A 26,038-nucleotide genomic window follows, 5' to 3' on the forward strand; every position below is an offset into this window, starting at 1 on the left:
TAAGATGCAAATATGTAAAGGTTTTTAGGGACGTCTCTGCTTAACCAGTTATATGATGGAGGAACCCACACATAATAGGCTAACACATTTTTTTTGTCTAAATCAAAAATATCCTGTTTAATTCTTCAGATGTTGTCCCTCTTTTTTTGTTTTTACAGGAAATACGAACCAAACCTGTAGCATATCACATTATATACGACAACAAAGATCACGTTACATGATCTCTGATTGTTCTGGCAATTCTCACATAGAAATTAATTGGGAGGAAGGATATTTAACATGCTTTTTGCATTTGTATCACACGACACAGTTTTTTTGAAAATCCTGATTCATAAAAAAAGGTGGTAGCTTGTACAATTTTATTTAGACCATTTTTGGAAGAAAGCAGGTAAATGATAATTGCAGGCATATTTGGTTAGTATCTTGACATAACCGTAGCAGAGCTGGTGAATGGTAGCTTTCTGGGCAGAGAGGAGATCTTGTCCTATTCATCGTATCCTTTTCCCCGATACTTGGTCTGCATTCCTACTCTGAGTGTGGCTATGGGCTCAGGTCCGAGCGACGTGTTGGCGGAACGATTGTGATTGAACTCAATTTGGAGCAGGAAAAACAGGCGCGTCGTACCACTGCGTCTGACGTTACCTTTATGACTCTACGCTAAGCGTGCCCTTAACCTTGTTTGCCACATTTTATTTTACACCATTCTGGATTGAATTTCTGTCCGATTTCATCATGTCTCTTGCTGCAGAGGCATTCGTCTCCCAGATAGCAGGTAATGTGTGTAGTCCGTGTTCTGCAACATAAAGCCAACGTCATTAGCATTCGTTTTGTCGTTAGTTAGCATCAGATGCTAGCCACTAGCTAGCCGTGCAAAGATTCATTTTTGTCTGCGGCTTCGCTGACAAATGAGGTAACTAGCTTTCCATATCAAACTAACGTAAACTCACTCACTTTTGTACATCGCATTGGTCCGTACAATTTACCGTATTTTAGCGCCCCAAAAACGTAATACTTCCAGATCAACTGTAATGTCAATACCATTGTAAAGAACAATTTCTCCCCTTTCCAACAGAATCAATTACATGACCCCACGCTGCCCTTTTCTGCATGATTCAAAAAGGCAATGAGCCCCGTCAGGTCTTTTTAAAAATGGCGGGTGGGGAAGCGAAACTAATGCGTGGTAGTGAGAAGGAGAGATGTGTGGGAAAATTGCTTTTTTTCACTCGATCTGTCCAACTTATCACCTCTAAAATGTAAATAAAACACTATAAAGAGTTTATATAATGTGTCATTACATACCTATTTGAAGGTTTGTGTCGAATTTGAATCGGGTTTTTAGGGTGGTGCTAAAGTGATCTTGGAAGTAAACAGCGGCTTTGAGAATGATGATCGCATGCAATGACGCAGAAAATGACTAGTTATCCCCCTTTACCCCCGTCACTGTCCATTTCTTGTTTTGAAAGGATGAGAGAAGTGCTACACCTGGTGGAGAGAGATTATAAGACAGGAATAGTTGCTTTATGCATGCAGGACGTTACGGCATGACACGTCACGATGTATCGGAGGGTCTGTTTTTTTAAACTTTTCTCCAATACTATAGAGCCATTACCATGTCGATCAACGCTTGAATAGAAACGTAGTTCACACCCCCGATTTTGAAGTCAACACAGTCGCTGCAGTCCCATGAGTTTTCTTTGTAGCCTCGTTTGAATGTTGCGGTTGCGCACATTTTGTACGGAATGGGGAGAGTTTACGTTACACTACACGAAAATATAAACGCAACATGTAAAATGAGTTGAATGAAATCTCCCAGAAATTTTCCATACCCACAAAAGCATATTTCTCTCTGATTTTGTGCACAAATTTGTTTACATTTTTGTTAGAGAGCATTTCTCCTTTGCTAAAATAATCCATCCACCTGACAGGTGTGGCATATCAAGAAGCTGACTAAACAGCATCATCATTACACAGGTGCAACTTGTGCTGGGGACAATAAAAGGCCACTCAAAAATGTGCAGTTTTGTCACACATGTCTCAAGTTGAGGGAGAGTGCAATTGGTATGCTGACTGCAGGACTGTCCACCAGAGCTGTTGACAGACTGCTAATTTCACACAGTCGGTGGTTGAACCCGGGAATATAGGAGGAGACTATAGATGCACCCTTGGGGGCCCTTTTTAAAAATGTATTTTTATGTTTAAACTTTTTATTTAACTAGGCAAGTCAGTTAAAGAACAAATTATTATTTTCATTGAAGGCCTAGGAATAGTGGGTTAACTGCCTTGTTCAGGGGCAGAACGACAGATTTGTACCTTGTCAGCTCGGGGATTCGATCTTGCAACCTTTCAGATACTAGGCTACGCTGCCGCCCTTGTGTTGAGGATCAGCGTGACAGATGTGTTGTCGCATCTTCATGAACCCTTTATACTTCTATCTTCCATTTTTAATACTCTGGTACACAGGGAGGAGGCGGGGTTGCTCCAGTACAGTAGGTGGCGTTAATGTTAGATGCCAACCACCAATAAACCCCACAGAAGAAGTAGAACGAGAACACTGGTAGAAAGTGTCTTTTGCCCCCGCTTGTCGGGCACTGCTTTCCCGCAGTTATTTTAACGACGGCGATGGAAGGTATTAGCGAAGAACACTGGGTGCTAGTGTAACAGTATAGACTTTAGTCCGTCCCCTCGACCCGGACGCGAACCAGGGACGCTCTGCACACATCAACAGTCACCCTCGAAGCATCGTTACCCATCGCTCCACAAAAGCCGCGGCCCTTGCAGAGCAAGGGGAACCACTACTTCAAGGTCTCGGAGCAAGTGACGTCACCGATTGAAACGCCACTAGCGCGCACCACCGCTAACTAGCTAGCCATTTCACATCGACTACACTCGCTAGGACTCCGATGCATAGCAGGCGGGATATGGAGTGCCTGTTGGGCACTGCTTTCCCGCAGTTCTGTTAACGACTACGAGGGCAGACTTCAGTGAAAGACATGATTGCAGGTGTTGGCTCCGATTCCGGTAGGCAGGAGACGGTGGCGACACCGGTAGCTATCTAGCTTTGCCCTCATGTCGGACACTGATTTCCCGCAGTTCCATTAATGACGACAAGGCCAGATGTTCAACAGGCGGGAGCGAAGGACACTGTGCTAACTGGGAGGCGGGGGCAACACTGGTAGCTAGCTAGCCAGGCGATTAAATTATATAATGTATCAACTTTGCTCGCTCTGTGCGCTGCTCCAAATGTAACAACCGAAGACTTATCAGGGTCTGCATCCCAGCTCGCCATTACGGCTAAATTATATTTTAAAAACTGATGGATGCACAGGAAAAGTGGGATGGAGAGAAGCAGGTGTTTTAAAACGTAACCTTTTATTTAACTAGGCAAGTCAGTCAAGAACAAATTCTTATTTACAATGGCGGCCCACCGGGGAACAGTGGGTTAACTTCCTTGTTCAGGGGCAGAACGACAGATTATTACCTTGTCAGTTCGGGATTCGATCCAGCAACTGGTTACTGGCCCAAAGCTCTAACCACTAGACTACCTGCTGCCCCCAGCTAATCGCTGGAAGGGGATGCAGCTGGCTGATCACAGCTGCCACAGATGAGATGTGCGTGAAAGTGAAGTTGACATTATTGGACTGGTGCATACAAGCAACTAGTTGCTGAATTTGTATTTTTTACTGCATAGATTTATTATTATAAAGTATGTTTAAAATCAAACAGGTGTCAGCTGGTTCTTTAGCTCGGTAGGGCCGATGCTTAAGGTGCATTACCAGCGCTTTGAAAAGTTGATTTAATAATACTTTACTGTGGATATATTGTCTAAAATTGGTTGCCACATAAGGACCAACCACGCAGACAATCGGTAATGTAATTTTATTCAATATTCTAGGCTGTAGAGGACCTGAGAGGACCATTTCCAGAATCAAACGTTGGTGGTCTGATCCCCAGGCAATGTTATACTAGGCCTCTGAAATTCAATCATCCTCACAGGAACATTTTATGATGCTGCCTCTCAGATTGGCTCAAGCTCAAAATTCATCATGTCACAACAGTGTCACTGTTCTGCAACCTGACAAACTCCTCAATGTGACCTTTTGCCAATGCTCTCCTGAATATTTTGTCCCACAGCTGCGGAGCCATGGCCTGAAAATGCCACCTTGTATCAGCCTCTGAGAGGTAAGTCATTCACTCACTTTCAAGACAAAACTGTTCAAATTCCTACTTCTGCATTTACAATGTTAAATCATGTGTTGGATAATGCGAAAGTTATTTACTTTATTAATTAAGTTTAGTTTAGTTTTTAGTTTAGGCTTAAGCCCTGAACCCTACAATGTTGTGGACTATTAGTGCACTGCTAAACATACCCAATTAAAGTTATTTGATGTAATGTTGAGGAAAATTATGCTAATGAATCAGAGGAATATAGGTTTTAAGAATTTTAATAACTGTTTGAGCCATATTTATCAGTGTATCTTGTCACTTTATAATGTGTAAATGCATGTCTGTCTGTTGCCTGTTTGTTTTTTCAGAGGATCAGATACTACTATCAGATTGTGCATCATCACTTGCTGTACAGGTAAGATAATGTTTATGTCTTTGCCATAGCCAAATAGGATGTGAAACTAAGACAGTTGGCTCGTTGGCATTAGCCGTTACACAAATGTTGTGGTATAGGCTAGGCCTCCTTAAAAGACCATACAGTACACGGGGCCCGTAAAGCTAGTCCTCAGATCAAACATGGCCAAATGTGTTGATAGGGTTTGTCATATTTTATAAAACTTTTCATAAGACACCTGTTTTCATTAAAATCCAACAACTTTGTGGATGTCATTGTTATATGGAAGAAAAAATTAGAGGGTGGAAACCCCTGTGCAGATGATGGCTGCTTGTCATTGGTGGCTCTATTGTAGCTATCTGGTATACAACTGTGCATGCCTGTGTCATGGACAGGATCTGAACTTGGGTCTCCAGGGGAGAAACAAACATGCTAAACCAACAGGAAATTCTCACATCACAAGACCATGAGCTGGACTCATGTCTGCTACATTCACCCGCCTTTGACCTCCTCACCAAAAAGAGCCTTGCCCCACAGTTGGTCGCCATTGTCACCAGCGGGGTCTGAAACCAACATCTTGACAATTTGTCGTCGCAGACTCCGGTGACAATAGATTTCATGTGCCTTGGGGAGTTAGGTCTTAGCACAGCGTCTGCGGTGGGTGTGAAGTCCACTCTTGAGAGGCAAACTCTGCCATAGTTGTCACATTTGTAGACTGCCCTGCTGTTGCAGATCAGGGGTCCCCAATTACATTCAGCCGTGGGCCGATTTATTTATTTCCCTGAGCGGAGGGTCGGGGGGCTGGAACAAAGTTATAAATCATTTGTACACTGCAAGATCCCAAACATATAGTATTTGACAAAAATTGAATAATTTCAAACCTTGATTACATTGGGATATGATCACATATGCCTCTTTATCTGTGCGAATACTTGGGAAACAGATTTCCTGAATTTAAATCACTGAGCTGATTTCTTGGTGATTTTATAGTCTTATATCCAACAATGAGTACAACTAAATATTTATTTATACATTTTTTGCTCAGTAGACTTGGGGGGACAAATAAAATCACCCGCGGGCTTGATTATGCCTTCCGGCTGCTTATTGGGCAAGCCTGTTGTAGATGTTGCGGTGGTGTCCTGATCTTCTTTCATTTTTGCTCTTTACTACTTAGTGTTGCGCCAGGGTGGATTTGCTGGTTAGCAGCCTGCTGCGAAGTTCCCGCTGTTAGTGAAGATAGTCCTGGGCGCCATCTTCTCAGGTGTCGGTGTTGATGCCAAAGAACATGAGGTCTTGCTTGCAGAAATATCTGTGGTCTCTTTCCAGAGGATAATTCTGCATAGAGAATGTCCTTAGGGATTTGTCAGTTGGTGTTTAGCGGTACACAAATAGCGTTCAATCGGTGACTTCACCTGCTCTGAGACTGCTTTTGTGGAGTGACGGGTAATAATGCCTTATGGCTGACAGTTGTCGATGTTCAGAGGCTCTCTGATTGAGCCCAGGATGGAGCAAGGAGAGGGACGGAAGCCACAGGTACATTAGCATGGTGGCTAAGTGTGAAATGTTTTCCTATGGGAAATGCTAACTGTTTCCCATCCCAAATATTAACCTTTAGACTACTGAAATGGAATTTAGTCCAAATACTGTCTTTTTTTCACAAATGGGATGACTAGATAGTACTTTATGTAGCCTTTTATTTCTAAAATATAATGCAGAGACCCTCAAATAAAAGGTGATATTCTTTACCTTCACCTAATATCCATATGTAATTTGACTGCAAAAATAATGAGAAAGAAAACACTAGATTTAACATATGCATTCAACCCCTTGAGACAATACATGAGTCTTTCTGGTTAAATCTGTAAGAGCTTTGCACACCTAGATTGTACAATATTTGTACATGGTTCTTTAAAAATGTCTTTAAGGTCTCTTGAGTTGGTTGTTGATCATCGCTAGACAGCCATTTTCAAGTCTTGCCATAGATTTTCAAGCTGATTTTAAGTCAACTATAACTAGGCCACTCAGGAACATTCAATGTCATCTTGGTAAGCATCTACAGTGTCTATTGAGCCTTGTGCTTTAGGTTATTATTCTGCGGAAAGGTGAATTTGTCTCCCAGTGTCTGTTGAAAACCTGGTTCAGTCTGCTTTCCATCTAGGATTTTGCCAGTGCTTAGCTCTAAGTTTCTTTTTAGCTTAAAAAAATACTGCTTAGGCCTTGCCGATGAAGGCATACCCATAACATGATGCAGCCACTATCATGCTTGAAAATATGAAGTGGTACTCAGTGACGTGTTGTTGGATTTCCCCCAAACATAAGCCCTGGTCTTTGTGGTTGAATCTGTGTTTGAAATGAACTGCTCGACTGAGGGACCTTACAGATAATTGTATTTGTGGGATACAGAGATGAGGTAGTCATTCAAAAATCATGTTAAATACTATTGTTGCACACAGTGAGTCCGTGCAACTTATAAGGTGACTTGTTAAGCAAATTTCTACTGCTGAACAGATTTAGGCTTGCCATAACAAAGGGGTTGAATGCTTATGAACTTAAGACATTTGATCTTTTCATTTTTAGTTCAATTTAATCCATTCAACACAACATTTGGAAAACAAGGGGTGTGAATACTTTTTCAAGGCACTATACCTGAGACAGAGAAGAATACTGATTCAGCAATGAAAAAAAGGATCCACATTTTTGTATTTTATTAGGATCCCCATTAGCTATTGCGAAAACAGCAGCTACTCTTCCTGGGGCCCGCATCAAACATAAACATGACATTAGAGGTCGACCGATTAATCGGAATGGCCGATTAATTAGGGCCGACTTCAAATTTTCATAACAATCGGAAATCTGTATTTTTGGACACAGATTTGGCCGATTTTGATTTAATTACATTTTTTACACCTTTTATTTAACTAGGCAAGTCGGTTAAGAACACGTTCTTATTTTCAATGACGGCCTAGGAACGGTGGGTTAACTGCTTTGTTCAGGGGCATGGTTGATATTACTAGTTTATCTAGCGTTTCCTGCATTGCATATAATCTATGCGGTGCGCATTTGCGGAAAAAGGACTGTGGTTGCTCCAACGTGTACCTAACCATAAACATCAATGCCTTTCTTAAAATCAATACACAGAAGTATATATTTTTAAACCTGCATATTTAGCTAAATGAAATCCAGGTTAGCAGACAATATTAACCAGGTGAAATTGTCACTTCTCTTGCGTTCATTGCACGCAGAGTCAGGGTATATGCGATAATAATAAACGTTTTGTTTTCGAAATGATAGTTTCCAGATTCAACCATATTAATGACCAAAGGCTCGTATTTCTGTGTGTTATGTTATAATTAAGTCTATGACATTGCTCTGTTTATGACTTCAAGCCTATCAACTCCCGAGATTAGGCTGGTGTAACCGATGTGAAATGGCTAGCTAGTTAGCGGGGTGCGCGCTAATAGCGTTTCAAACGTCACTCGCTCTGAGACTTGAAGTAGTTGTTCCCCTTCCTCTGCAAGGGCCGTGGATTTTGTGGAGCAATGGGTAACGATGCTTCGAGGGTGGCCGTTGTCGATGTGTTCCTGGTTCGAGCCCAGGTAGGAGCGAGGAGAGGGACGGAAGCTATACTGTTACACTGGCAATACTAAAGTGCCTACAAGAACATCCAATAGTCAAAAGTATATGGAATACAAATGGTATAGAGAGAAATAGTGCTATAAATACTATATTAACTACAACCTACAACCTCTTACCTTGGAATATTGAAGTCTCATGATAAAAGGAACCACCAGCTTTCATATGTTCTCATGTTCTGAGCAAGGAACTTAAACGTTAGCTTTTTTACATGGCACATATTGCACTTGTACTTTCTTCTCCAACACTTTGTTTTTGCTTTATTTAAACCAAATTGAACAGGTTTCATTATTTATTTGAGGCTAAATTGATTTTATTGATGTGTTAAAATAAGTGTTCATTCAGTATTGTTGTAATTGTCATTATTACAAATAAATGTAAAAAATTGTCAGATTTGATCGGTATCGGCTTTTTTTGGTCCTCCAATAATCGGTTTAGGCGTTGAAAAATCATAATCGGTCGACCTCTACATGGCATAATACAGAACATTAATAAACAAGGACAGAACGACATACATTTAATAATGGCACACAGCCGACATATACTTACACACAAAATATTTAGGTCAAATGGGAGAGGCGTTGTGTCGTGAGATCAAATTTTATTGGTCACATACACATGGTTAGCAGATGTTAATGTGAGTGTAGCGAAATTCTTGTGCTTCTAGTTCTGACCATGCAGTAATATCTAACAAGTAATCTAACAATTTCACAACAACTACCTTCTACACACAAGTGTAAAGGAATTAATAAGAATATGTACATATACAGTGAGCACCATAATTCATTGGACAGTGACCATTTTTTGTTATTTTGGTTCTGTACTCTAGCACTTTGAGTTTGAAAAGATGCAATGACAATGAGGGTGAAATTACTTTATTCTACATTATGTTAAACTGTCCAATGTTTTTTGATGGCTGAAAATTGGGGGGGGGACTATGTACAAAAGCTTCTATAATTTCTAAACGGTTCATCCGATGTGTATGAAAATACCTTCAAATTAAAGCTGAAAGTCTGCACTTCACCCTCATTGTCATTGTATCCTTTCAAACTCAAAGTGCTAGAGTACAGAACCAAAATAACAAAAACATGGTCACTGTCCAATTAGATGAGTAATGTAGGGTATGTAAACATTATATAAAGTGGCATTCTTTAAAGTGACTAGTGATACTTTATTACATCCAATTTTTAATTATTAAAGTGGCTAGAGATTTGAGTCAGTATGTTGGCAGCAGCCACTCGATGTTAGTGATGGCTGATTAACAGTCTGATGGCCTTGAGATAGAAGCTGTTTTTCAGTCTCTTGTTCCCAGCTTTGATGCACCTGTACTAACCTTGCCTTCTGGATGATAGTGGGGTGAACAGGCAGTGGCTCGGGTGGTTATTGTCCTTGATGATCTTTTTGGCCTTCCTGTGACATTGGGTGATGTAGGTGTCCTGGAGTGCAGGTGAGGCCTGAGAAAGCACCCTTGTGGGGACCCAGTGTTGAGGATCAGCGGGGTGGAGATGTTGTTTCCTACCCTCACTACCTGGGGGTGGCCCGTCAAAGTCCAGGACCCAGTTGCACAGGGCAGGGTCGTTTAGCTCAGTTACTTTGTTCCTGTTCCCAAGAAAGCTAATGGTGGCCCTCTTGAAGCATGTGGGAACAGCAGACTGGGATAGGGATTGATTGAGTATGTCTGTAAACACAACCAGCCAGTGTTACGCCCCTGAAAACAGGGGAGAAATAATCACGACAGTGATACGGTGTTGTATTCTCAATTCAACGTTTAGTTCAATGAGAAAAGACCACGATTTTCCCCAGGAATATGGGTGGAGACCAGAGCAATCGATCTCCGGCTCATAGATTAAGAACATTTCGTAGATCACAGATTAACACTTTTAGGCACTACAAAATAAAGTAATCAATATAACGTTTACACATTACTCTCACAATTCGTACCCTTTGACAGATTTGAACTTTAACACAATTATATGAATTATCAATCTCTATCAACTAATACTGAATGCATCTTTTTAACCTTAGATGTTTTAAGATCCTCACATACTATGAATTTACTAATACTTTTTCATGTATAACAGGCTATGAATATTTCCTTTAACCTGTCACACCAGCTGGTCTGCGCATGCTCTGAGGACACGGCTAGGGATGCCGTCTGGGCCGGCAGCCTTGCGAGGGTTAACCCGTTTTAAATGTTTTACTCACGTTGGCTGCGGTGAAGGAGAGTCCGCCGATTTTGGTAGCGGGCTGTGTCGGTGGCACTGTATTGTCCTCAAAGCGAGCAAAGAATTTGTTTAGTTTGTCAGGGAGCAAGACATCTGGGTCTGCGACAGGGCTGGTTTTCTTTTTGTTGTCCGTGATTGACTAGACCTCTCGTGTATGAGCCATTGAATTGAGTCTCTACTCTGTCTCTATACTGACGCTTAGCTTGTTAGATTGCCTTGCTGAGGAAATAGCTACAGTGTTTGTATTTGGTCATGTTTCCGGTCGCCTTGCCCTGATTAAAAGCAGTGGTTTGTGCTTTTAGTTTTGTGCGAATGCTGCCTTCAATCCACGGTTTTGGGTTGGGGAAGGTTTTAATTGTCGCCGTGGGTACAATATCACAGATGCACTTGCAAATAAACTCGCTCACCGACTCAGCGTATACATCAATGTTGTTGTTCGACGCTATCCGGAACATTTTCCAGTCCACATGATCGAAACAATCTTGAAGCGTGGAATCAGATTGGTCGGACCAGCGTTGAACAGACCTGAGCACGGGCGTTTCCTGTTTTAGTTTCTGTCTATAGGCTGGGAGCAACAAAATGGAGTCGTGGTCAGATTTGCCAAAAGGAGGGCGAGAGAGTTCTTTGTTTGCGTTGCGGAAGTTAGAGTAACAATGATCCAGAATATTTCCAGCCCGGGTCACGCACGCGATATGCTGATAAAATTTAGGGAGGCTTGTTTTCAGATTAGCCTTGTTAAAAATCCCAGCTACAATAAATGCAGCCTCAGGATATGGGGTTTCCAGTTTACATAGAGTCCAATGAAGTTCTTTCAGGGCCGTCGAGGTGTCTGCTTGGGGGGGATGTACACGACTATAAATGAAGAGAATTCTCTTGGTAGATAATGCGGTCGGCATTTGATTGTAAGGAATTCTAGGTCAGGTGAACTGGAATTGTTCAGGACTTGTTCCTGTATGTTATGATCACACCATTACTCGTTAATCATAAGGCATACACCCCCACCCTTCTTCTTACCAGAGACATGTATGTTTCTGTCGGTGTGATGCGTGAAGGAACCAGGTGGCTGTACCGGCTCTGATAACATATCTCGAGTGAGCCATGTTTCCGTGAAACAGAGAATGTTGCAATCTCTGATGTCTCTCTGGAAGGCAACCCTTGCTTGGATTTCGTCTACCTTGTTGTCAAGATACTAGACATTGGCTAGTAGTATACTCGGGAGCGATGGGCGATGTGCCCGTCTACGGCGCCTGACGAGAAGACCGCTCCGTCTGCCCCTTCTGCGGCACCGTTGTTTTGGGTCGCCTGCTGGGATCCGATCCATTGTCCTTGGTGGTAGACCAAACAGAGGATCCGCTTCGGGAAATTCGTATTCCTGGTCGTAATGTTGGTAAGTTGACATTGCTCTTATAGCCAATAGTTCCTCCCGGCTGTATGTAATAAGACTTAAGATTTCCTGGGGCAACAGTGAAAGACAGGGAAAATAATACCATCAAAAAACAAAATACTGCATAGTTTCCTAAGAACGCGAAGCGAGGCGGCCATCTGTTGGCGCCGGTGTTGCTTTATCTGTTTGTTTTTTTTTAAACCAGGTGTGCTCTTCATTTGAGCAATATGAGATAGAAGGGAGTTCCTTGCAATAATGGCTCTAATACTGTATGTTTCTTGAATTTATTCTGGATTTGGGGACTGTGAAAAGACATCTGGTGGTGGTAAGTGTGTGTGTCAGAGCTGTGTGTAAGTGGACTCTGCTAACTATTTAGAATTTAAAAAGATCAATGCAGCCAGTCTCTCAACTCTTAGCCAAGAGACTGGTATGTTGATTAGCCCTCTGATTAGCCCATCTTTCTTTGCAGCACTTGACCACATGGCAGGACAATAATCAAAATGAGACTAAACTAGAGCCTGTAGGACTTGCTTTTTGGAGTGTTTTGTCATGTATTATGAACATGCCTCTCCTCGTCTTTACAACCATTGACTCTATGTTTTGACCATGACCGATTTTGCAATCTAAGGTAACACCAAGTAATTTAGTCCCCTCAATTTGTTCAACAGCCACACCATTCATTACCAGATTCAGCTGAGATCTAGAGCTTAGGGAATGATTTGTATCAACTAAAAATGCTCTTAGTTTTAGAGATGTTCAGGACCAGTTTATTACTGGCCACCCATTCCAAAACGAACTGCAACTCCTTGTTAAGGGTTTCAGCTGTGGTTACTGACACGTGTATATGGAGTCATCAGTATACATGGACACACAGGCTTTAATGCCAGTGGCAGGTCATTGGTCAAATTCGAAAAGAGTAGAGGACCTAAAGAGCTGCATTAAAGTAAACCTTCTCATTTCTATTAGATGGATTGACATATCATGGAGCTGAGAGCTGAGGTTGAAATGTTTTATGGCTTAAGTTCTCAACAACAGGTTATGGTCAATAATATCAAAGGCTGCACTGATCTAACAGGACAGCTCCCACAATCATTTTATTATGAATTTCTTTCAACCAACCATCAGTAATTTGTGTCAGTTAAGTACGTGTTTAGTGCCCTTCAATATAAGCATGCTGAAAGTGTCAATTTGTTTACAGAGAAATAGCGTTGTATTTGGTCAAACAATATTGTTTTCTACAGTTTGCTAAGAGCTGGAAGCAAGCTGATAGGTCTGCTGTTAGAACCAGTAAAGGCCACTTTACTACTCTTGGGTAGCAGAAAAACTTTGGCTTCCCTCCAGGCCTGAGGACACCTTCCTCTAGACTCATATTAAAGATATGACAGATAGGAGTGGCCATAGTCAGCTACCATCCTCAGTAGCTTACCTTCAAAGTTGTCAGTGCAAGGTTTGTCATTATTGATTGCTAACAATTTTTCCACCACTCCCACTAACTTTACAACATTAAAACTTTGTTTTTCTTTCATTATTTGTTTTATGTATGAATACGATGTCTTACTGTTCATTATTGGCATTTCCTGCCTAATTTTGCCAACTTTGCCATTGAAGTAATCATAAAAATAATTGGCAACGTCAATTGGTTTTGTGATGAGTAAAGCTATCTGATTCAATTAAAGGGGAGTTGAATTTGTACTTTAAATTAAATTATGGGCAGAAAGACTTTTTTTTCTCCATCATTGATCTTGGCTTCATAGTTTCTTCTTCTTTCTGTTGAGTTTTGTCACACAATTAATCAATTTGCAGTAAGTCAGCCAGTCGGATGTGCAGCCAGACTTATTAGCCACTCATTTCCCCCCACAATCTCTTTCAACATTACCGTTTTTCAATTCCTCAACCCATGGAGCCTTAATGGTCAGTTTAACAGGTGCATGTTTAAAAATGATTTTATAGCCAACAATAAAATATGATATTTACACTGATTGCTTGGAGGAAGAAAAAAACAAACATCCACCATCTTGTATGAAACTATTAAAATGTAATATTCCTCTCCAGAAATGATCCCAATAACATATTGATAACTTTTATCTTTTAGGTCTATATTAACATGGTCTATATTATCAGGCAGGTGTGCTACTATGGATGATTAACTGGCCCGGAGGGTTTCAAGGGGGTCCCCGGGCAGGTGGAAATGTCGAGCCCTTGTGGTACAGTGAATAGCCTAGGCTATATGTGTTCAGGCTGAATGGTTCTAGCATGACTGGTAGTGCTGCTCGAGTAGTCAAAAACAGTGGAGCCATATTGTTTTTCTTCTGCACAACAGTGCTATAATTGTTCTGGGAACCAATGTCGGTGTGCTTGACAAAATAATGATAGTGGTGCTGTGTCCATGCTAGAACACAACCTTCTGAATTAATTAGTCTCCCCTGAATTAATTGAATAAACCAAATTATTCTATTTTGTTCTTGAAATATTGATTTACCTTGAATGTCATTTGAAGTAAGAAAACAACCACAGTCATGAATACTAAGCATATTATGTTTGATTTCTGTACATATGTGTTGCTATTTGATCTACTGATTACTGCATTTAGATTGTTAACTAGCTGTGTTGTTGGTGTAGTTCATATGAAATGCTGTTTTTTGTCACAGGCTTATCTGAGGATGTGCAATCTGCCTGTTCATGTGTCCTGTCGGTCAAATGCAGAGTACATGTCCCCATCTGGTGAGTTCCCCATGCTATTGAAAAAGTGTGTATGCCCTCCCTCCCTCAGGTCTATGCTTGTGCTTTTGTATAACTTGACCAGCTGTTTATACGTCCCATATGTGTACATGGCCAAGATAACCTTTCCTGTTACATGCTGAGTAGACCGGGCGTGCGTGTATACCATCGTGCGCATGTGGATTTTTGTCCATCCACACCAGACGTGATCAGGACCCAAATTTTGAAATATCAAAACAAACTCTGAACCAACTATATTAATTTGGGGACAGGTCGAAAAGCATTAAACATTCATGGCAATTTAGCTAGCTGAGATTATAAGCAGTGGGTTGTTATTTTACCTGAAACGCACTCTGACAATTAATCCACAGATAAAAGGGTAAACCGAGTTTGTTTCTAGTCATTTCGCCTCCTTCCGGCTACTTCTTCTTTGGACTTTAAATGGCGGTTGACAACCAACTTTAAGGTCCATTACCACCACCGACTGGAATGTGGATCTCAATTCATCTTTCAATTACCCACGTGGGCATATGCTCCTAAAAACCAATGAGGAGATGGGAGAGGTAGGATTTGCAGCGCATCAAGCGCGACAAATAGAACCAAGTTCTATTTTAGTGCCTGGCTACGCAGACGCTCATTGACACAATGATTGAAATATATGTATGTGTAAGTTTATTTTGAAACACTCGTGCACATAATGCGAGCGGTGTGGTACACATGTTGGGTATGTGTAAATCTTTATCCCCTGGATGTGGACTGTAAAACCATGACTAGGGTTGCTGCTCTCAGATAAATTTGAATCATGCTATAAATTATTCTCTCAATTACTGAATTTAGCATCTGAAAAATACTGGATAACTTCTAATGAATTTAGGAATCATACATTTTAGACTGTTTTTAACTGAAGAACCTCAATGTTTTTAATCACTGCATTTACATTGAATTATGCCAGTTGGAGATTACATTTATTTTATGGGAGTGTGAATCCTTAGTTTCCTTTTCCAGCCTCCTCTCATAACTCACCATCTTGCAGAGAATGATGCAAAAAAACTGTCAGATTCAATTAAAGGACTAAATTAATTTCCATACAATTCATAGTAATTGTTGGCTCAAAATGGATGAACATAACACCATAGCCTACCTGGGATTTGGAGAATCCAATACAGTGTAATGTAGCCTGGTGTTTGACTTAGGATGTGATTTGCAAATGTAATTCAATATTACCACAATTTCCGTGTAATGTTTTCTTGTAAGGGATTCAAGGTAAGCTCAACACTCAAAACCAACACATAAGGGACTCGAGCTTCATGATTGATTTCTGCCTACTCAAACACTTTACTAAATGTTATGAATTTGATTAGCTCTGTACTCAGTGCAGCCTGCTGGGCAGTTTTGAGTAACGGCATTGGAGACCAGATTCTTATTTACAGAGGAGAGTTTAAAATATGCATTCTATAATCTCTCTTCTTTCCCTTTGTCACTAGAAATGAACTTTTATATGGTTTATTCCTCTCCCTTCAGGTAAAGTCCCCTTTGTCCATGTGGGAAATCAGGTCGTGTCTGAGCTGGGGCCCATAGTCCAGTTTACCAAGGCAAAGGTAAGTGAGCCTTATGAATGAGAAGCAGGACCCCTGTCCTCTTTAAGATCAGTCATCAATCACTCCCTACTACTCTCTCACATACATGCATTTTGTTGTGTTACAGCCTGATTACATTTACATTTTGTCGCTGGCCTAGACACAATACCCTATAAAAACAAATCCACTTTGGCATTAGACATTTTTTTTTATTAATTAAAAAAAACGTGTAATCAAACGTTTTGAGTCAAGTATTCAACCCATTTGTGGTGATTCTAACATGTATTGACTCAGGGGGTGTGAATACCTATGTAAATGAGATAATGACGTATTTCATGTTTTGTAAATTTGCAAGAATTTCTAAACACCTTTTCACTGTCACTATGGGGTTATTGTGTGTAGATGGGTGAGAAATGATTTTATCCATTTTGAATTCAGGCTGTAACAACAAAATGTGGAATAAGTCGAGGGGTGTGAATAATTTCTGAAAGCTTTACTGTTATGACTGCTTGCTTATCTAAGCATCCTGCTATGCTACACACACACACGTATGTCTCACACACTCATCACTGCTTATCTCTCGCTCTCCAGGGTCACTCTCTCAGTGATGGTCTGGATGACGTTCAGAGGGCTGAAATGAAAGCTTACATGGAGCTGGTCAACAACATGCTGCTCACCGCTGAGGTACAGTAGAGAAACTCCTCAACAGGAAGGAATACTCCATTGCATACTGAATGTGGGTATTTATGCTGATGAAGCCCTCTATATTCCTGTCAGAGAAAGGAAGTGCTTGGCAAGGGACTCGTGTGGTTACAACAAGAAGTTGTTTGAAATGTCATGAGCATATCCTTGATATGATCTTGTTTCATGATTTGTGTATGTTTGATTATCTACATGTGATTTTAGTATTCATTGAAATCCTTTGCTCCTTAAGTAATGTTCAGTAAAATCAAGCAATGACACCATGTACTCTGAGAAATGTTCTTCCCCCTAGATCCTTTATCCTTTACTGCTCGCCACTACTTTTCCTCCCTTTGTTTATTTTCAAATTTTGCCCATCTCAAATACTCCTGTATACCCCCCCTTGTATTTTCTTCTCTTCATGCCTCTTGTCTTATATCTTTCCCTCCTTCCTTCCCCTCTATGTTTTGTGTTCATCCTTTGTATCCCTCTTTCCTCTATGCAGTTGTATATCCAGTGGTGTGATGATACCACGGCGACTGAGGTGAGTGCTCTCCCTGGGCATTCATCTTCATTAGGCTGCAGCCTCGGCCCCCCTCTCATAAATGAGCCATGCCTTTTACTCTGCTTCCATTTAGTAGGCCCACACACACACCACTGAGTCCCACTCATTGCCCTCTGCATAGCCCTTTTATTGCCGCCATCAGCTGTGACTTTTGTGTTAATTTACGACAATTGTTTAGAAACGTTCTCCCCCGGTTGACATTCATTCATCTTCAATGTTAGGGATGGGCATTTGAAATGTTTTCATTAGTCTAATATGTCATAAGTTTTTCTTTCATTCCTTGACTAATCAAACTGACAAATACAGAGGCAGACAGTGTTCAGTTGTTTTTAGGTTAGCCGAAACCTATCAGAGAACACTAACAGCAGCAGGGAAAGAGAAGTCTGATGTTCGCCATGATAGAACTGATTCTGTTTTTTATTTTTTATTTATGGTGAGTGTTTTTGCATTAATCTGTGAAAAGGTATTGCGGAACCTCTGTTAGGTGCGCACCTATAATAGCTCATTGAAATGGGTGAAATAGCATAGGCTATTTTGTCAGGGCTGACTGGAGGGCTAAGTGCACTTTGAAAGTAAAATGTCCTATCTAAATGTTATATCTATAGGCTACATTAAGGTTTTTCTTTCATCATTTTAGGCTATCTGGTGCGTAAGCTTTAGGGCCTAACTGTACGTACACCAAATAGCCTACACGCTAATTGGCAAATTAGGTTTACGGTCAACGGAAGGCAAAAAGGAATATCAGAGTTTAATTCAATAAGAGAAAAGCTGCAAAATGGAGAGTTGAAAATAGAGGTACGGGCCAGTAAAGTAAAGTTTAGGAAATATTTGGTGAAGTGGTAAGAGCTGGCACTGCCATCATCCTATCTTATGTGTCACAAGACGGGGACATCAAATAAGCCTATGGCACATCAAGGGAACTGTAGCCAACTCTTCAGATGTGTTAAATGGAAACTGAAATCTGAACACTGACTGTAGGTCTTTAACCTCTCACATAGCCTTATATTAACTCCAGCAGAATTAAGCATTTCTTGCAGTAAAATGTTACACCAACTGTAGTTAAAATTGGCTCGGGAACAGGAGTGGAGAAATACATTTCTTTTTTTCAGCATCTTATGCAAATGCTCTGTTAGCATCTCTACAGTCGGTACCTATCTTTATCAGCATCATAAAACCTGATAGTATTTCAACCACAAAATAAGCATGTATCCAACTGAAATCTTATCAGAAACATGTTGGGTTGTTTTCACAGCACTTTTTTTTCTCATTTCCTTACAACTGGCCCCTAAACGTCTTTGCTCCGCAGAAGAAGCCGAGATGACAGAACTTTATTGATGTCACCTAGATTGAGCCACTCATTCTATAGATTTATGACATTTTGGTGAGCAAGGGTTTATTTAGCCTTCTAGGGAAACATATGACCGAAGAGAAGCTGCATGTCCTCTATCTCTACACACAATACCCCATCATGACAAAGCGAACTGTTTTTTTTTTTTAAATGTTCGCAAATTTATAACAAATCTAATCTTATTTGCATAAGTATGCAGACCCTTTACTATGAGACTCAAAATTGAGTTGCATCCTGTTTCCATTGATCATCCTTGATGTTTCGACAACTTGATTGGGGTCCACCTGTGGTAAATTCAATTGATTGGACATGATTTGGAAAGGCACACACCTGTCTAGATAAGGTCCCACAGTTGACCATGCACTAAGCCATGAGAGCAAAGGAATTGTCTGTAGAGCTCAGAGAAAGGATTGTGTCGATGCACAGATCTGGGGAAGGGTACCAAAAAATCTCTGCAGCGTTGAAGGTCCCCAAGAACACAGTGGCTTCCATCATTCTTAAATGGAAGAAGTTTGGAAGCACCAAGACTCTTCCTAGGGCTGGCCACCAGGCCAAATTGAGCAATCGGGGGAGAAAGGCCTTGGCAAGAACCTGATGGTCAATCTGACAGAGTTCTCCTCTGTGGAGATGGGAAAATCATCTCTGCGGCACTCCACCAATCAGGAAATACAATAATATTTTAACCTGGGTCTATCTATAAAGCTATTAAAATATTTATCTTTGGCAGTGGCGAGATTGCGTTTAAAGTATATTTTAGTGTTTGTCTTTTGTTTACAAGAACCACCCAACTTAAGCCAGACAATGTTCAAAATGTGGAAACTTTTTTAATCTCACCTCAGCCTCATGTCTGTAGATCTCCAGGCCGAGATACAGCAGCCCATACTCCTGGCCCCTCAACCAAATCCTGGCCTATCAGAAGCAATGGGAGGTCCGTCGTAAGATGAATGCCATTGGCTGGGCAGGGAAGAGCCTGGAGCAGGTCAGTGCCCTGTGTTCTCGGAAGCCCAGAACTAAAGTCTCGTGTAATTTTGTCAGATACTCCATAAGGTTTTGGGGGGAGATGTATGAGAAAATATATTAGAACAAGTAGTGGAAGTCTATGGGCCAAGTTTTCCCTCAATCCTATTTATTTACAAAGCCCTTTTTTTACATCAGCAGATGTCAAAGTGCTTATATGGATTCCCAGCCTTAAACCCCAAAGAGAAAACAATGCAGATGTAGAAGCATGGTGGCAAGGAAAAACTCCAGAGAAAGACAGGAACCTAGGAACTAACCTAGAGAGGAACCGGGCTCTGCAGTCCTCTTCTGGCTGTGCCGGGTGGAGATTAACAGTACTTGGCCATTAAGGCCAGATTGTTCTTGGCCATTAAGGGCAGATTGTTCTTCAAGATGTTCAAATGTTCATAAATGACCAGCAGGGTCAAATAATAATCACTTGTTGCAGAGGGTGCAGCACCTCAGGATTAAATGTGAGTGTGAGATATTATACCAGCGACTGAGATGGGGTGGGGGACTTACTACCTTAAGACAAGGCTGAGTATAGTCCATGATGATTTCCCCCACCTTACAGATGTATTATTTGTTTCCTTGAAAGCAGTCTATAGACAAAGAATTACTGCAATCCACACTTAGGTTTTGTTTAACCTAGTCACTGCCAATTAATGCTAACGTCAGCATTCTCTGTTCAAAACCTCATGTATATATATATATCAATGTCCCACGTTTAGCATGTTTTTTAAATGTCATGCCAAAATCTTCTCAAAAGAATTGTAAACCAATGAATTGAGCAACACAATCCATTAGGCATGACATTTAAAACTGGCTAAACAGGGGAGATTGACTTGCATGGGGTTTTGGTCCGAAATGCTAATATTAGCATTTGCTGTCAGTGGCTAGTTTAACAAAACCAAAGTGTGGCTGGATTTCTCATCTCATGCAATGTTTCCACATAGTTGTAATATTGTAACTGTTTCCACGCTTCTCCAGGTTTATGAAGATGTTAGCCAATGCTGTCAAGCTCTTTCCCAGAGGCTGGGCACACAGCCATACTTCTTCAATAAGCAGTAGGTTTATAAAATTGTCTTTGCATACTTTTTCATTTATTCTGATAGACAAATAACAATATATTGGTTGATGCTTACATCTGTCCTATTTCACACGTGTAAATTAAATGCATTTATTGCATATCCCACTCTTGAGACACCATCGGAGAGTGGAGTAATGGCCAGGGATCTGCCATTATTGAGGGGGACCATGGAGCATTTTGGGTTAAGTGCCTTGCTCAAGGGCATATCAGATTTTTCACCTGATTGGCTCAGAGATTTGAACCAGCGACCTTTTGGTTACTGTCCCAACACTCCTAACCGCTATGCTACCTGCCGGCCCTTACATTTACATTTACATTTATGTCATTTAGCAGACGCTCTTATCCAGAGCGACTTACAAATTGGTGCGTTCACCTTAAGACATCCAGTGGAACAGCCACTTTACAATAGTGCATCTAAATCTTTTAAGGGGGGGGGGGGGTGAGAAGGATTACTTTATCCTATCCTAGGTATTCCTGAAAGAGGTGGGGTTTCAGGTGTCTCCGGAAGGTGGTGATTGACTCCGCTGTCCTGGCGTCGTGAGGGAGTTTGTTCCACCATTGGGGGGCCAGAGCAGCGAACAGTTTTGACTGGGCTGCGCGGGAACTGTACTTCCTCAGTGGTAGGGAGGCGAGCAGGCCAGAGGTGGATGAACGCAGAGCCCTTGTTTGGGTGTAGGGCCTGATCAGAGCCTGGAGGTACTGAGGTGCCGTTCCCCTCACAGCTCCGTAGGCAAGCACCATGGTCTTGTAGCGGATGCAAGCTTCAACTGGAAGCCAGTGGAGAGCGGAGGAGCGGGGTGACGTGAGAGAACTTGGGAAGGTTGAACACCAGACGGGCTGCGGCGTTCTGGATGAGTTGTAGGGGTTTAATGGCACAGGCAGGGAGCCCAGCCAACAGCGAGTTGCAGTAATCCAGACGGGAGATGACAAGTGCCTGGATTACTACCTGCGCCGCTTCCTGTGTGAGGCAGGGTCGTACTCTGCGGATGTTGTAGAGCATGAACCTACAAGAACGGGCCACCGCCTTGATGTTAGTTGAGAACGACAGGGTGTTGTCCAGGATCACGCCAAGGTTCTTAGCGCTCTGGGAGGAGGACACAATGGAGTTGTCAACCGTGATGGCGAGATCATGGAACGGGCAGTCCTTCCCCGGGAGGAAGAGCAGCTCCGTCTTGCCGAGGTTCAGCTTGAGGTGGTGATCCGTCATCCACACTGATATGTCTGCCAGACATGCAGAGATGCGATTCGCCACCTGGTCATCAGAAGGGGAAAGGAGAAGATTAATTGTGTGTCGTCTGCATAGCAATGATAGGAGAGACCATGTGAGGTTATGACAGAGCCAAGTGACTTGGTGTATAGCGAGAATAGGAGAGGGCCTAGAACAGAGCCCTTGAAAAGAAAATGAATGAGAGAAGTGATACATTGAATTGGAGACATACAAAGGAGCAGTGGGATTCATACTCACTGTAACGCCATAATGAATGTGCTGCAAGTGGCGGCATTACCCGCTGGAGGCCACAAATGGTCTATACCCGGGGTGTCAAACATAAGGATCTGGCCCACGACTAAAATGACTAAACCAGATGAAAGCTGTAGAAATTATAATGGACACAAAGTTTTTTTTGGACTGTGTCCAGCTCGCTAAAAATCACCTAAATGAAAGCTACACAGTCAGGGAGCATTAAATTCCAAAAACAATGGAGACTATTTAGCCAATTTTTACAGCGTAGAAATAAATAAATTCAGTGCTGCCTTCCGGACCCTGTTGAAGACCGAATGCGGGCCCCTTGGAAAAAATGTTTTTGACACCCCTGGTCTATACCATGTTAGACCTATTATTACATTGTATTTGCCTGTTGTGCTAACATTTTTGTCCTTTTACTTTATCAGTCCTTTCAATGTATTCAATGAATCCTATTATATTACATTAGTCGCATTAAAGTGCTGATCTTAAGGTCACAAAACAGGTTGTTTTCCTGCTACTCTAAAAGAAAAAAAGAGGTTAGGGGGAGCCTTGTACTTGCACACCCTTTGTCAATCCAATGCTTTTAAATCCATGACAGGAACTTTGGGAGAAGTGTGGCGAATTGGGATGCAGACTAATGCTGTTTTGGGTCAGACTTGGGCCTATACAGTACCTCTTAGATAGCCAGGGCTTTGACTACCATTTGTTTTCACTGGGTTAGTTTACACATAGTGCTGAAGGATAGCACTGCTGAATCTGTGAACCCAGCGCTCCCCTTTCTCCCATTGTCTGAGCTTTCTCCCCCCTGAACCTGCGGGGGGGGGGGAGGGACCTCTAATTAATCTGGTAATGACATCATGGCCTTGTCATATGCTACAAGAGAGGACAATAACTTGCTGTAATAAAAATTAAGATTGCCAGTATGGGTGAAATCTTAAACCCCATTACAAAGCTGCCTGAGTGTGATGTTGTATAATTGACTGACTGCCTGTGCTGACCTTGGCTAGAGCAGAGAAAGAGAGTAGTCAACATAATACATTGTTGTGCATAGAATAAATATGTAAGGTCTTTGTGAATCCATCAATGGTATGGCATGTTGCCTTTTAAATGGTAATGTCTCCCACACATGGACATGGTGACAAATGACAGCCTTATTTGCTGTATGATTTGGATCTAGAGCTGTCAAAGTATTCCTACCCCTTGACTTATTCCATATTTTGTTACAGGCTGAATTCAAAATTGATTACTTTTTTCCTAATCTATCTACACACACTACTCCGTAATGACAGTGAACATGATTTTGATTTAATATAAAATGCAGAAATATCTAATTTACATAAGTATTCACAACCTTGAGTGAATACGTGTTAGAATCCCCTGTGGCAGCGATTACAGCTGTGAGCCTTTCTGGGTTAGTCTAAGAGCTTTGCACACGTGGATTGTACAATACCTGCCCATTTATTATTTTCAAAATTCTTCAAGCTCTGTCGAATTGGTTGTTGATCATTGCTAGATAACCATTTAAGGCAAAACTGTAACCACACCACTCAAGAACATTCTTGGATAAGCAACTCCAGTGTATATTTGGACTTGTGTTTTACGTTATTGTCTTCCTGAAAAGTTTATAAATCTCCCAGTGTCCCGTGTAAAGCAGACTGAACACCATTTTCCTTTTGGATTTCAGGATGCATGTTTGTGGAATATTTTTATACAGTTGATTTTATTAGGCTTGCCATAACAAAGGGGTTGAATCCTTGACGTGACATTTCAGCTTTTCATTTCATTAATTGGTCAAAATTTCGAGAAACAGAGTTCTACCACACTTTGGTTTTGTTTAACTAGTCAGTGCCAATTATTGTTAATGTTAGCATTTTCTGTAAAAACCTCATGTAAATCGATGTCCCCATGTTTAGCATGTTTTGCGCCCAAATCTTCAAAAGAATTAAACAAATTAATTGAGCAAAACATGCTAAACAGGGGAGATTGACTTACATGGGGTTTTGGTCCAAAAATGATATTAGGATTTGTTAGTGGCTTAGTTTAACAAAAGCAAAGTGTGGCTGGATTTCTCACCTCTCAGGCCAGTGTTTCCACATAGTTGTAATAGTAACTGTTTCCACGCTTCTTCTCCAAGTTAATGAAGACGTTAGCCTATGCTGTCAAGCTCGTTCCCAGAGGCTGGGCGTACAGCCATACTTCTTCAATAATTGTGTGTAGGCCCGTAACAGAAACTCAATCTATTTTAAATTTGAGCTGTAACCGAAAATGTGGAAAAAATCTAGGGGTGTGAATACAGTACTTTCTGAAGGCACTGTAATAATATGCCATTTAGCAGACACTTTTATCCAAAGCGACTTAGTCATGTGCACACACATTTTACGTATGTGTGGTCCCAGAAAACTAGCCTACAAACTGAGCCATACAAGCCACAAATATTGGAACTAGGCCATGACTACAGGACTTAAGCCCTGTCTCGGTCACTCTGCGCTTATATACCATCTATCCCCCTCTATACTTTTCGTATCTTAAAAATACAAATATGAAATTGGATTGGTGAATCTGATCTCCTTTAAAAAAAAGTATGTTTGTGTCAAGAATCATGCTCAAACTTTTATGGGTTATAAAAGATTCCCTTTGTCCTCAGACCCACTGAGCTGGATGCGCTGGTGTTCGGCCACCTCTTCACCATCCTGACCACACGACTCACCAGCGACGAGCTGGGCGAGAAGATCAAGAGCTACAGCAACCTGCTGGCCTTCTGCCGCCGCATCGAGCAGAGCTATTTCGAGGACAGCCAAGCTGGCTCCTCGTCCAGAGGCTATTCGAAAGGCCCCTCCCTCTTTTGATGCCCATCACCTGAAGCCCAACAGTCCCATTCCATCTCCATCCCATCCTATCCTACCCCATTCCCACTCTTCCTTTCTCCACTTGCTTGCCTGTGAATGCCATGAACTGGAAGTATGACTTTCTTGAAAATGTAGTGGTGATTCTTTGATGTAGAAACTAAATGAAAAGCAATTGTGATTTATTTTTTCCAGATTGTGCGGTTTTTTTTCTGGTTTGATATTTGAATGGAAAGTGCCTACAAAAATACAATTCCACACACAACTCTTATTCTTCACAATTTATGGTTTCTATTTAGAATATTTAGAAGTGTGAGCTTAGTATTAAAACAAGTTAAGTATGAAATTCACAGATGTACCATGTTATTATCATGCTTGTGGAAAACCTTGAAGCACTTTCAAGAATTACAAATAAAAAGTGAAAGTACCATTAATGTTGTTTGGGTAATATGCTGTAGGTTATACTAGTTTATTAACATTGACGGTCCAAGGCCTGGGAGATAAGATGCATTAAACCAGTAATCCCAAAGTGGGTTAGGGCTTTCAACTGGTGTATCCAGTTATAACACCCAACAAATCCCCTTAAATAGCAGTCACACATTCTGTAAATTGAGCTATTCAGTATATACAGTTGAAGTCGGAAGTTTACATACACTTAGGTTAGAGTCATTAAAACTTGTTTCTCAACCACTCCACAAATTTCTTGTTAACAAACTATAGTTTTGGCAAGTCGCTTAGGATGTTGACTGCATGACAAGTAATGGTCCCAATAATTGTTTACAGAGATTAGTTCACTTATAATTCACTGTATCACAATTCCAGTGGGTCAGAAGTTTACATACACTAAAAATTCCAGAAAATTATGTCATGGCTTTAGAAGCTTCTGACAGGCTAATTGACATAATTTGAGTCAATTGGAGGTGTACCTGTGGATGTATTTCAAGGCCTACCTTCA

At 41.3% G+C, this 26,038-nt stretch overlaps 1 protein-coding gene across 1 annotated transcript; it reads left to right on the forward strand.

The window, feature by feature from the left end:
* The first annotated feature begins 606 nt into the window (after positions 1–606).
* mtx2 (metaxin 2) lies at positions 607–25,517 on the forward strand. The gene is made up of 10 exons (XM_029668955.2): positions 607–772; positions 4,132–4,179; positions 4,533–4,579; positions 14,449–14,521; positions 16,040–16,116; positions 16,687–16,779; positions 17,282–17,320; positions 19,543–19,668; positions 20,676–20,752; positions 24,885–25,517. The coding sequence occupies exons 1-10, from the start codon at positions 733–735 to the stop codon at positions 25,084–25,086; spliced, it is 822 nt and encodes a 273-aa protein (XP_029524815.1). The 5' UTR covers positions 607–732; the 3' UTR covers positions 25,087–25,517.
* Positions 25,518–26,038: the final 521 nt, after the last annotated feature.

This window comes from Oncorhynchus nerka, linkage group LG2 (assembly GCF_034236695.1).
Source record: "Oncorhynchus nerka isolate Pitt River linkage group LG2, Oner_Uvic_2.0, whole genome shotgun sequence".
NCBI lineage: Eukaryota > Metazoa > Chordata > Actinopteri > Salmoniformes > Salmonidae > Oncorhynchus > Oncorhynchus nerka.